The following is a 13,960-nucleotide window of genomic DNA, read 5'->3' as shown; positions in this document are numbered from 1 at the left end:
CTTCAGTTTGGGTCGAGGTTCATCTGTCACACAGTCAGCCTCACATTTAACTCTACAATATTTAAATTTAACGTAGAAATGTCTTTGTTTGCTGCATTTTCTAACATACTGCTTCTGATAGTGTAAAAAATAATGATGAAATATAACATCTAAAACTGAAATATGACTGTGTAAAAGTTTTAAAGCCGTCAGGATAATTACGTTGGGAAATTATATTGACAGTATATTGTTTACTGCAGTCAGTGCATTAAGTCAACTGTTTTTGACTTAATGCACTGACTGACTGTCACATGTCGCACAGAACCCAAGTAGTATAGCTGTGCTGGAAAAACAAATATCTTTTCAAAAATTTCTGTAAAAATAAAAATTGTACAAAGTCACTGACCCTGAATATAACACTAAGTGGGATAGTAAACTGAGTAAGACATAAAATAATGAGCTCATTATTTTGTGTTTAGTGATTCTGACCAGCTTGATTCACACAACATGTTTTTATCAATATTGATGTGAAATTGGCTGTAGATTTAACCCACTTGGCCTGACAGATATTTATTTTACCATCACATCCAAATTCAAAACCACTCCACTTTATTTGCAATGATTTTGATTTTTTCATGTGGTTTATTTGTTAAAACAGACCAAATACAGTGACTGTCCCAAATAAATTTTGTGTTTGGAATATCTGGCCCATATTTACGGAGGACTGAAACTAACACACTTAGAAATAAATGCAGAAAAATGTTCGTCTTTTTTATTGAATATCAAGTTAAACAGAACTGTGCAATAAAGAGGCCCAATTTAAAAATGTTTTTTATACTTTGTGTTCAGCTGCACATGTTCTATTATTTGAGATAAAAACAGATTTTAAAAGGAACAAATGGTCTATGATTTGAATTTCATGTATAATTGCAAATTATTAAAAAAAAAATAAAAATGACTTGAAATTAAAGGTTCCTGACTTGAGACTTGACTCGGACTTGAGGACAGAGACTTGAAACTTACTTGAAACTTGCAACACAGTGACTTGGTCACACCTCTGGCAATATTCAAACCCGCAATTTAACAAGATATGTAAATCAGAGCCGGACCACCAGACATATGCTGTCTTTACAGAATTACACTATTAAAAATATGAACAAGGGCTCAATGCAACCTTTTAGTGACTGTAATCTATATAAAAAGAGCTGCCTGTTTGCTGCAGTGGAGATGAAGATGGTCCATTCAGGAAAGCAGAGCTGCATCAAACTTTAACCTGGAACTGCAAAAAAAAAAGCAACAATTGAATTGTTAATGCTTGTCACCATGAGAAAAGCCTACTGAGTTTTGCTTAAAAAAACTTTTTAAAAATTTTAAATCACACATTTTTGACTCATAAAGATAACTTTCTTTTTTGCAAAAGAAACTTATTTGCGCTTGTCAAAAATATTTTCTTGCTATTCTAGTTTTTGTTTGTGACTCAAAGTTTTGCTTGTGATTCTCACATGACGTCTTGAGCAGGACCTAAAATCACAACACAAGATTTATGATGTGTGCAAATAAATGTTCATGTTTGGTAAAAATAAGTTATTTAGTTTAAAAGAAGTCTTTTAAACAAAACTTTTTGTTTTAAAAAATCATTACAATTCCAAACGTTTTGATTACAATTTTATTTTACTTAACTGAGGTTAGTTTTTTTTTCCATTGAATAATTGGGAAACAAATTTAACTTCATACTCTGTGAACCAGAAACTAAACTTAGTCTGGGTTGAGTTTCTTCCCCTTCATTAATGACTTTTATTACATTCATTATATCTATCATGGTAATACAGGGTGAGTTATTTTTGATTCTACATGAATATCCTTGTTGCACTTTTATTTAAGTGTTATTCTCCTTCAAGATACATTTACCTAATGCCAGAATAAATTAAATATACATTATGCAGCAAAGGAAATGACTTCTTAAAATGTTGGGTAAAAAGTGGCTAAAAAACTATCACCCACAGAGTGCAGGGCTTGTGGAAAAAACAAATGGTACTGTGAAAAGCAGATTAAGAAAATGCATGACAGACACTGGCTGACCCTGGCCAGAATGTTTAGCCTTGGTGAAGCTCTATATGAGAATCACCCCAACAGCAAATGGTTTAAAAGCCCGACGGACCCAACGGCGGGTCCAGCTGTCATGTGACCTCGACTCGCTCTGTAAACAAAGACTCCACGTGCCTTTAAAAATTTTTTTTTTTTATTATCCGCTAAAAGAGGCTTTAATCTTTCAAAAACTATTCTGCATAAAGGTTTTGCCCAAAATGTTAAGATTTTAGAGCTATTTAAAAACAGCTGATGAGATTTAAAGGTCCTCGGGCGATGACGCAACTGCCCGGAAAACCCCCGATCAGCTGATCATCACGGCCATTTTATGGCTTCACGAGACAGTGGAAAGACTCTCAGAGTATGGCACAAGATGTCGGCTATGCAAAATCATGACGTATTTTCCGGAACCCGATCTAAATGTATGCGTAATTTATGCGCTCTCCGTGCGCTCTCCGTGCGTTAGCACGTCTGAGCACGTGGAGTTATCTCGGTTCCGTGAGTTCAGTTTTGATTTATTTATGATAAATCGATCATAGCAGCAGAAACTGGACGATTTAGAGGCTTTTGAAGGCTTTTGAACAACAACGGTTTTTCGATTTGCTACGAGTGGAGCTAGCTCTTCTGATAGCTGGTGGGATTCGGACGAAGAGGAAGAGGAAGAGCCGGACACAGCTGACAGACTTGATCTCGGTGATGTGTAAGTTTCCCCCCGCAATTTCACACAAAATATTTGATGTTTTGGTTCTATTTATTTATTAATTTCAGTGATTATATGCTTGTAATAACAGCAGGAAGTAAAACCATGTGGTTATTTGTTTATTTATGTTTTACTAAAATATGTTTTATTTTACTAGTAAGGATTTCATGTTTACTTTGGTTCATTACTTTGTAATGAACCTCTAATTCTTCAAATACTTTATTTTTATTTATAGTCAAGTGGAAGCCGAACCATCAAGCTCAGGTGGAGCTGAACCTCCCCCACCTCCCTCACCTCTCATGATTCTTCACCTTCTTTGAGGTAAGATGTCCATTTTTTGGTGGTGATGGTGGTGGTGGATTTTCAAAATTGTTTATTTGCTCTTTTAAATTATTCAAAAGTATTTTTGACTGTTTTATCTTGTTTCAATAAAAGTTTTCTATTTGGAGTCAAAGAAAGAGCTTTCACATCATCATTATTATACATATTACACTGTGCACAATGGTACATTTTGCATATAAATGGGTAAATGTCATGACCAATGGTTATATTATATGTAGAAAGTGTCATTAGATGGTAATAAGCTCTTTAATTTTAACAAACCCCCAGTATTGATGTAAAAAACACATTTGGCACAGTTTGGTGACATTTTGGATAAATGTGCCAAAATGGCCTCTCCGCCTAAGAAATTTCTCACTAATACCATTCTAAAATAAATATGATTCATCTGATTGAGTCCAAATTTGGTATACTTTTACACAACATTTAGATTTAAAAGTCTGTACTACTTTTTTGTGTTACAAATACTATTTTGGTAGTGTTTTCAATGTTTATTTCAAAGAAAATTTTGGCGAGGTTAAAAAAATGCAAAATATTTTGTATTTTGTCCCTAATATTTCAGGCAGGGTCAAAGATACAATGGTGCTGACACCAGAAAACCATTCTATGACATCTTACCTTTACAGAGGTACCAAAAGTTTCTTATTAAATCTAATAGCTGTGAGGCTATAAGTGATTTACTTTTGTGTGTTTTTGTCAGGCGGAAATTTATTTATACCCCTGAGGGTGTAAGAGGTTCACCTTTTGAAATAATTCATGGGAGAGCTTACAGATTGCCTCTGTTTGCTCCAGACTTACAGAAAGCAGATGAAAAACAAACATTAGCAGATTATACGATCAGAACTCTTAAACTGAAGGAAGTGTCCTGTGCAAATTTACTGCCTTCTGATTCTCTTCCTTCACAGGAGGCCACTCCCATCGAGTCAGGAGACTGGGTCTACATCAAAGTCATCAAACAAAAGAACTGGACGAGTCCACGGTGGGAAATCGTCATGTTGTCATCATCCAGGTGCTGATGACAACACCATCAGCTGTAAAGATTGCTGAAAGACACAGCTGGATACATCTCAGTCACTGCAAGCTGCAGAGAGTGTTGGACCCCTAATCCTGAGTAGAGAGGAAGCCCGGGCTGCAAAGTGGTTCCATTTTTAAGGGTGGTTTGTCTCAAACCCGGTGAAGAAACGCTTAAGATTCTCACTCTTTAGTTTGGGGGGTTTTGACATCTCTGCGCGCCCAGCAGCAATGGGGACTCCATATGCCAGATGGATCTTCTACTGCGCTGTGACTGCAGCATGTCTGATGTTTGGAGGAGGAAGTGACCTCACTTTCCACCCACATGACTACAGCACCAGCTTGTGGTGGCAGCTGATATACAGGACTGCTCACGAGGAGAAAGAGGTGAACTGCTATGTGTGTGCGCAGCTGCCAATTGCCACACACAACTCAGGTCTGCGTGCAGGACACATCACTGATGACAAGCAGATGTGTCTCTACTCCCGTTTCAACTGTTCTCACTAACCGCATGGAAAATACCAGAGACATTTCTTTGGCAGGAGCTAAACCCGGGTCTCTGAGGAGCTGCGTTTTCAATGACGGACACGTTTCTCTTGGGATGTTATCTTGGAATTTGTGTAACACAGTTTACACCTACTGCAAAACGACACCGAATTACATCAACTGCATTGCCTGCAGGGGTCAAAGGGCGACCCCCGACTGCAAAGTCTGGAAGGACAACCCAGACTGTGACAACTTGCTTCAGGAGAGGAGTTTCACATCGGATGAGAGGACGACAGGAGACAACACTGTGCAGCGCCATAGTGCCTGGAAACTATGGTTCTCGGGTGATGGCAGACTGGTACTTCCTGTGTGGAAATGGAGCTTACATGGTCTTGCCACGCTATTGGGGAGGACTGTGTGCCTTGGTCCCCTTAACCAGCCCAATTGATTTCATCAGGAAAGGACATCATGTTCTAGCTGCCCGCTCCAAGCCTGCAGTTATACCAGAGGTCAAACGCTTGGGAGGCCTCACGATGGACACTGGAGTTCCTTGGGAATTTAAAATCTGGAATGGTGGAGAAAAGTTCATGCAAGGCCTGTTTCCATGGGTCGGAGTAGGAGAGGTTCGAGATCACGTAGAAAATCACAGCTATGGATTACTGCGACTCATCAACAGCACACGTCAGCTGACCAATGGCATCGTGAGAGTGCTGACTGAACTGAGACACATGGTTTTGCAAAATCGTGTTGTGCTGGACTTGCACACAGCCTCTCAAGGTGGTGTCTGCAAAATCATTGGTTCAGCGTGCTGTACATTCGTTCCTGACGAAACAGGAACTGGTGGGACTATTTCTGATGCTCTACATGAGCTGGAGGAGCTTAAACATTATGTGGAAGGAGCAGCACAAGGATCATCTTCTTTTGATTTGCTTTCTTGGCTCTCTTCCTTACCATGGTGGAATTTACTGTTGAAGATTGTAACACCGTTTCTGACTGTGTTGATTCTTTTTTGCCTGTTTACAGAATGCGTCATTCCATGCCTTCGACGTTTGATACGTAAGACATTCAACACTGCTGTGGTCAGCTATCAGCTGATGAAAATAACCTATGACACAAATGAAGATGACTTGTTTGAATATTTCTGATGACAAAGTGCTGTAATCAATGAGAAATTAATTTGTTTGCTGAATGATTCCCACACTGAAAATGTGAAAACAAGTGCTGCTAGTGATGAGAAGACTGCATTTGATTTTTGCTGTTTCTTTTATTTTTTCATTTATTTCACTGTATTTTCTATGTTTAGATTAGAAGAAAAAATCATGCATTTATTGGACCTATTCTTTTTCTTTTCTTTGCTCAACTTTTGAAGAAATTTTACACACATGGTAAAATGATAAAAAGGGGGGAATGTCAGAGATGTTTTGATATTATCATCTTTGTTATTTACTTTAGTCATATTCAGTCTAATGTTAATCAACGTTCAGTCTAATGTGAGTCAGTAAATGACGTGATGCGAATACTTTTTGATTGTTGTGTTGAATATCGGTGTTCCGGTGAACTGATTGCTCCCTCCGGAGTTCGCTCTCAAGGGAAAGAGCTAGATGACCTGTGTGTTAGATAGAGCTCGCCGCCTGTCTTATTGTTCATCTTTTCTGACTATGTTTTCCCAAACAAAAGGCCTGCTCAAGCAGAGTGAGGCAGAACGTGAACGACTCAGAGGAGCAGTTTGCTGAGTCTTCTCCTTTTGCAAAAGCTTGGTCATAAAATTCACATACGTTGTCTGTGATTCTGTTAATAAAGGTTCAAAAGGAAAAATACCTATTATGTGTTGTCTTTTCTCTTTAGACTAAAATGTTCCCAAACTTTGACAGTTTTTGTCGCTTTCATTCCTTCTTCTTCTAAGCATCTCCGTTTCCCTCCGTAGCTACAAACTATGGCACAAACGCGTCAAACGTTTGCATTGTGCAACACAAAAACCTTCTGGCTAGACCGCAGTGCGCTGGATAGTTTAACAGTATTATTTATTATAATTAAATTAACAAAGCTTAGAGGCAAATTAATTTACCTCGAGGATTTTCAGTAATCAAGGTAGTTGAAGTATTAGAGGAATCGTTTCAGCCCGAGTCCAAACTGGGGAGAGTTTAGCTGGAAACTAAGAATGAGATTTTTTACAACCCCAAAGGTAACACCCAGTTATGATAGTAATGCTAGCGCCCTCTGCTGGTAGAAATGTGGATAAATGGAGGATTTTTCCCACATATTTTGGGAGTGTCCTATGGTAAAACTATATTCTGAAACAGCAAAAGGAGAAGCAGGGAAAATATAAAATTTCACTACAACCTTTGAAATTCACCGTTTAGTTGTAGATAATATAAACATTGCTGCTGGAGAAATTCATAGTTTATATGTTGAAGCCCTTGGGTTAATTGCTCATCAGGTTATTACTGCAAACTATGGCTTCTCCTTGCAGGAGCTTGTTTTATGCCAGCGACTGACTTTACCTCCATGCCCGTTTTGTGAAATGCAGGTATGTTTTACCAAATCTCCTGTAGCAGATGGTTAACATGAGACTGAGTTTTATATTAACAGTTTTATATAATGATGTGGTTTATTTATGTTTCTGCATTGTACTAAAATGCAAGGTTATATAAACTAAAAGATAAAAATGGCATCCAGTAAATTAAATGTCAGCATTTTATTTTATTTTTCAGAATAATTTAATTAGTTACTTTATTTTCTCTGTATAAGACACTCACTGGTTGTTCTTTTACTGTAAAACAAAACCCACTATGCGGTCACTGTAATTTGTAATGATTTTATTGTGGTTACCTTATTATGGGTAATCCTCAGAGCCATGAGGATCACCGACGAGGAGCTTGTTTTATGCCAGAGACTGACTTTACCTCCAGGCCCATTCTATGAAATGCAGATGGAGAATTAAAGAAACCGCTGATGCCAACTTGAGCAGCTCCTTGTCATTCATTGCCACACCGATAGAAGCCACCAGAACCACATAGGCCACATTGGTGCCGTGACTTGTCCAGAACTACATCGGACCGGGCTGGTGACTTCTGATCCTCACGTCACTGGAGCTCCACTGTGTCATCTGAGTTTTCAACGGAAATCTAAGTAGCGCATCTGAGTGTGTTTCTAAATCCTTGTGAAAGGACATTTCTTTTGAATGGTCTTGGACTTTTGACAAAATGAGTTTCAGTAATTTTGGACAATCAAATGTGACTCAATTGACGACCATCTGATAGACAAATTGGCATCACTTTACAATCACAGCCTGGGGCCAAACAAAGTCCATTCAAAGGCCACAATTGGCCCCCGCCCCCCACTTTGAGCATCCCTGTTGGAATCTATGAAGCGTGATAGAAACACAGTTTGTGTGGAGAACTCTGCCCCCTGGTGGACATTAAAGCAGGTCATTCTGCATGTGGATTTAAACTGAACTAAAGCTTAATGTCACTGAAAGCCAAAGGTTGTAGTTATTTTAAAGTTTTTACTTTATTTTCTCTTTATGGCCAGAATGTTTGAGATTATCGTTTAAAATACAAGCCCAGGTTTCACTGCTAATTCATGAATATTTAGATGAAAAATGTTTGCAAAATGTCCAGAATGAATCTGTTTTATATGCTACAAAGTTTTAATATGTTAAATTTACCAATAAAATATTTAAAAGTTATTTATTTTTTAAGTTAATTCCTTTTAAAAAGAAGAATAAAAGTTTGGAGTTTAACTTTCAGACACAGATGATAAAGAATTTAAAAACTTAAGTTTTGGATTATTTATTAAAGCAAAACTTGTTGAAATAATTATTAACATTATTAACATATTTGATTGTTTCTGATTCCAACACCAATACAAACACTTCACTGCCATTAATATGAAAACATTAGAATCTCTCATTCTCAGTTTTAATTTCTATTCCATTTACATTTGTGTCTTTATGAAAAGTATTTATTTGTTAGATGCATATTTAGAAGAATAAAAACCAACCAGAACATGATGAGGCTGAAACAAATCGATGTTCTTCAGTTTAATAAAAACCAAAACCATACAGATGTTTTCAGAAGATGAAGGACAACAAACAGGATGAGAACCAACCAATGATTGACTCCCTGTAGATCAATCAGGTTGATCTTAATCTGCTCCGTTAGACAGGCAGGAATAAAATGGAGATAGAGCGACACCCAGCGGCGACACGCAGTACTGCAGTGGTTAAACAGAACCCAGGTTCGGTTTTATCTGATTTACTACCTTAATTTGAGATATAAACATTTATGAAGCTACTTTTTAATCACTGTTTTATACACATTTTCCTATATATTTTTTAAAGTATTCGGTTTGAACTGGAAGCTGATTTGTTCTCTCAAACAATATATTTATTTTTTATAATTATTTTAATTTCTCATGCAAATGAACAAACCAGAAGCAGATTTATATTTATTTCAGTTCAAACATCAATTCCTCTTCTGCCCTCAAGTTTTACAAATCACTAATGTAACAACGTGAACAGAACAGTGTTATATCTTTTATAATTTAGTCTTAATTTCTGTAGTTTATCTGTTAGTGATTCAGGATTTATACATTTTATTAAGCAATAGTTTGCCAGCTTTGTATCTTTCTAGTCAGCAAGATATCAAACAAGCATGGAAGTGAAAATTGACAGGACTTCTCTGGATCGCTCTTGTTTTTGAATTAAATTGATTTACAGTCTTTAAATCTGAGTGACTATTTTTTACAGTACTGTTATAAAAGCAAATGTTGATATTAAAGCCCAGAACCTCCCACGTGATGTATTACTAAATGATTATGTTAGCTGTGATGCTAGCGGGCATTGGTATCGGCTGGTACAGCAGCGTGACGTAGATAAAGCTGCTTCCATTGGCCCCGCCCCCCGACCCGACGGTGACGTCATCGGCTGCAGTCACATAATTTGTTTTACAACTTTGTTTAAACTTTGTTAGTAAATATTAACTATTTAAAAAACTGTATTACATGTAAAATGTCTCGTTAATTTGATCAATAAAACATCAAACCAGGAAGTAAAAAAGTAAAACACAAAAACAATCAGAGTTTCTGTGGGACATCCAGTTCTAAACTGGTTCAACTGGTTTCTGTGATGGAAGCTGAAGTTTCTCTGCAGTTTCCAGTAAAGCATCTTTTTATCTGTGGAGCTTTGAGGAACATTTTCCTGTCAGCAGAAGAAGAAGCAGCAGAGAAAAGAGGTTTGAATGTCTTTCATGATTCAGAGCTGAACTGAAATGATTCCCATGTTTCCATCTCAGACCATTTCTGGTTCCAGGATGAAAATGAACCAGAGAGAAAAAAGATCAACTTTCCAGTTGAATCCAGTTCAGATCAAAACTCCATGAAGCCTCTAAATGGAGCCCAGTTTGAATCGGATCTTTATTGATCCACAGAGACAAACAACATCAGACACTAAATGACAGACATCTTGGAGGTCAGAGGTCATCATCAGGATCCAGTCAGAGTCTCTTTAGACTCAAACTGCTGCAGCTTCAACCTCTGAGGATCAGCAGGACACAGAGACCGTTCTCTACTTTATGGAGATCAGATCCTGCAGAGAGAAGAAGGATCAGATCAGTGAGTGTTTCCAGCCTCTCCTGCAGCAGTCAGTGACGCAGCACATCCAGTAGATGGTTTCCAGGCTGCAGTCAGACTGATCTCAGAGCTGTGACCAAGATGAACCTGATCACTTGTTTCCTGTTGAACTGAGAGAACAAGCAGATCTGAGATCAGATCTGCTGCTGCCACAGTCTGATGAATGAGGACCACTGTCTCTAGACATGCTGGACGCTGGAGTCCAGCTGGACGTCCTGGAGACATGGACACAGCAACAACACTCATCTTCACACAAACACAGGAACACAGCAAGCTGCTGCTGCTCTGATTGGCTGGTTGCTGTCTCTGTGTCCAATCAGGAAGCCTGAACCATTCTCCTCCCACTGAGAAGCTGCAGCTTTACTGGGAACACTGGAGCTTTGCTCTGATGCTAACTGGGTTTAGCTCAACATGCTGACAGCAGCTGGACTCACTACAAACATTTACTTACCTTAAAGTCTCTAAAAGATCCTTCAGCTGCTGAACATCTGAATCCTTCAGGTTGTTTCCCTCCAGGTCCAGTTCTGTCAGACGGAGGCTGTTGGACTTCAGAGTTGAGGCCAGAAAATCACAGCTGATCTTTGACAACCTGCATCTGATCAACCTGAATAAAGAATAAAAGATGAGCTGAAGCCAACAGGATGCAGGTGAACCAGTCCAACAGAACCAGTTCAAGATTCTCATGAATATTAAAGCCAACAAGCTGCTGCTTCAATAAAGACCTGCTGACTTCAGAACCAGAACCAGAACCTGGTACTGGGTCATGATGTGTTTGAGGATTTTAGTCAGTAAAATCATTCCAGGCTCTGATCAAAGTGTTGAAGCATCAATCATTGATTATTGATTTGTTCCTGTCAGATTCCAGGAGCTGGAATTCACTTTTCTAAACTGGGTTGAATGACCTTTGACCTGCTTGACCTGAGGGGGATTTCTACACACTGGGGGTCCGAATGCTGTCCTGTTCTGACCTCAGATCAGCAGGTCCAACTCAGAGGGACTAAATTAAACTCTGGATCCAGGAACAAACTCAGAAAATATTTATTAGATCAGAAGATATGAACTTTGATTTATGATCAATTATAGATAATTATTCACTGAAATATCAATAATTATATAATTACATACTTCAATGTTTCCAGTCTGCAGCCTTCAGTCTGTAGAAAACCACAGAGCTCCTTCAGTCCAGAATCTTCCAGGTTGGTTCCGTCCAGGTCCAGTTCTGTCAGATGGGTCGGGTTGGACTTCAGAGCTGAGAACAGAGACGTCCAGCTGGTCTCTGACAGACTGCAGTCATTCAATCTGAATAAAGAATAAAAGATGAGCTGAAGCCAACAGGATGCAGTTAAAACTGAAATATGAACAAATAAATAATAAAATGTAGAAAATTAATTTCCCTGAATGTAAAAGAAACTTGATGAACTGATTCTAACATCTGATCCAGTCAAACTGGGTTAAAGAGTCCAAACCAGCAGAACCAGAACATTTGATCAACAAAGAAACTCAAAGTTTTTCTAAAAGTTTCTCAGGATCTTAAACTCAGTCGGGTGTTTTTCTCCCTCCATGTTTCCTTCCAGGCCCGTCTCCATCATTTATCATCAGATATTTTATGTCTCCAGTTTTTGTTCATTAATCTGTTAATGATGTTTTTCTGGCTGGTTGTATTTTAACTGCAGCTCGTTGCCAAGTATGACATGGAAACGGTTCATTTCAATCCGTCTAATTCAGAGTTTTACAACATCCATTACAGCTCAGATTCTGAAAGTTGATCATTTTCTCATTTTGTGCTGATTCAGTTTCTGAACCATCAACTAGAAAATATTGATCCTTTTCTCTGTCAGACTGATGTGGGTCATTTAGTTCCAGTTCTGAATCCTTCATCAGAGACGCTGCAGAAATGGGAACATTATCATAAAGAACAACCTGATGAGTCATTTTGAAATCTATTTTCCAGGTGAACACATGAGAATGACTCAGTGAACTGCTGGAGCTTGTTGCTCACAAAGCTTTACAAAGGTAAGATCTCATTTCCTGTCCTACAAAATAAGAGCTGAACCAAGATGTTTGAACTGAAGGACTTTAACACCATAACCTTCACAAAGTCAGTATTTAATGAATGATCTTTGTATTATTTCTGTCTCCTTCATGTCCAGGAGACTGTGGTCATCCTGATAGAGTCTGACTGTCAGAACAAACTCAGATTTCCTCTGGAAGCTGCTCTCAGTGGTTTGGAGGACGACTGACTTGTCATTTGCTCCATCAGTGGAATTGACACTAAATGGAAACTCATCACCTGCTTCCATGTTGTTTTGCTTCCTGCCAACATCAAACTCCTGCCTGAGCTGCAGCTCCATATGAGCAGGCAGTCGAGTCCCCAGAAAGCTTCCCTGGTTCTAGGAACCATTTCATCCAGAGTTGGTCGACTTTCTCTGTCAGACTGTGAACCTTTAGTCTGAGCATGTGCAGAACCTCTCCTAACACACCTGGTCCAGATTCATGTGCTGCAGCCTCTGCTGGTTCTGATGTCTGGACCAGAATACTCAGGTCCTGAAGAACCTGCAGCCTGTTGAGCTCAGAGAAAAACTCAGTGGTCTGGATTATTTCAGACGAAGCTGAAGTTGGTTTCTGATTGAGCTTCAGATCCAGGAAATGGATAAAGGGCGATTCCACCTAATTATTCACTACAACCAGCATCTTTAATCTGCTCTAGTTAATCATTAAAACACCTGGACTCTTTAAACCTGGACTGGATGATTATCAACTAATAGCAGAATATTTAAAACTAAATGTGGGATTTGAGGATCTTCAATAAAGGGAGATTTTCATTCTCTGTGTTTCTGATCTGACCTTTGACCTGCTTGACCTGAGGGGGATTTCTACACACTGGGGGTCCGAATGCTGTCCTGTTCTGACCTCAGATCAGCAGGTCCAACTCAGAGGGACTAAATTAAACTCTGGATCCAGGAACAAACTCAGAAAATATTTATTAGATCAGAAGAAATGAACTTTGATTTATGATCAATTATAGATAATTATTCACTGATATATCAATAATTATATAATTACATACATCAGTATATTCAGTCTGCAGCCTTCAGTCTGTAGAAAACCACAGAGCTCCTTCAGTCCAGAACCTTCCAGGTTGGTTCCGTCCAGGTCCAGTTCTGTCAGATGGGTCAGTTTGGACTTCAGAGCTGAGAACAGAGACGTCCAGCTGGTCTCTGACAAACTGCAGCTCCTCAATCTGAATAAAGAATAAAAGATGAGCTGAAGCCAACAGGATGCAGTTAAAACTGAAATATGAACAAATAAATAATAAAATGTAGAAAATTAATTTCCCTGAATGTAAAAGAAACTTGATGAACTGATTCTAACATCTGATCCAGTCAAACTGGGTTAAAGAGTCCAAACCAGCAGAACCAGAACATTTGATCAACAAAGAAACTCAAAGTTTTCTCTGAGCAGCTGCCTGGATGAGCTGAGCTATTTCTGCTGGTTCTGATCATCAGCTGGAGACCCGACTTGGTAACTGGATCAGAACCACTCAGTTTATCCATGAATGGCTTTGGGTTCTTCTTAAAGCTGCTGAAATCAATGGAGGCCATTATTTCCTCAGGAGACGAGACCTGATGAAGCTTCATCACAGAGACGAGGCTCCAACCGACTGAAGAGGACGGTTCCTCTCTGACCCGGCCCAACAGAACCACAGCTTCAGGACAGAGGGAGGAACCT

General features: G+C 38.7%; 1 protein-coding gene across 1 annotated transcript in view; it reads right to left on the bottom strand.

Annotated features, from left to right (window-relative positions):
* Positions 1-13,960, bottom strand: part of LOC145554009 (NACHT, LRR and PYD domains-containing protein 3-like) — a 143,207-nt gene that overhangs the window by 77,503 nt on the left and 51,744 nt on the right. Inside the window, exons 7-8 of the mRNA XM_081613228.1 lie at positions 13,299-13,472; positions 11,357-11,530 (exon numbers count right to left, since the gene is read on the bottom strand). Of these exons, the coding sequence (XP_081469354.1) occupies positions 11,357-11,530; positions 13,299-13,472 (348 nt within the window). The remainder of the gene's footprint in view (positions 1-11,356; positions 11,531-13,298; positions 13,473-13,960) is intronic.

The sequence above is a fragment of the Poecilia reticulata genome, chromosome 12, assembly GCF_904066995.2.
Source record: "Poecilia reticulata chromosome 12, P_reticulata-male-v2, whole genome shotgun sequence".
Lineage (NCBI taxonomy): Eukaryota > Metazoa > Chordata > Actinopteri > Cyprinodontiformes > Poeciliidae > Poecilia > Poecilia reticulata.
Note: the sequence above shows the minus strand (reverse complement) of the source record. Positions and strands in the feature narration are given on the sequence as shown.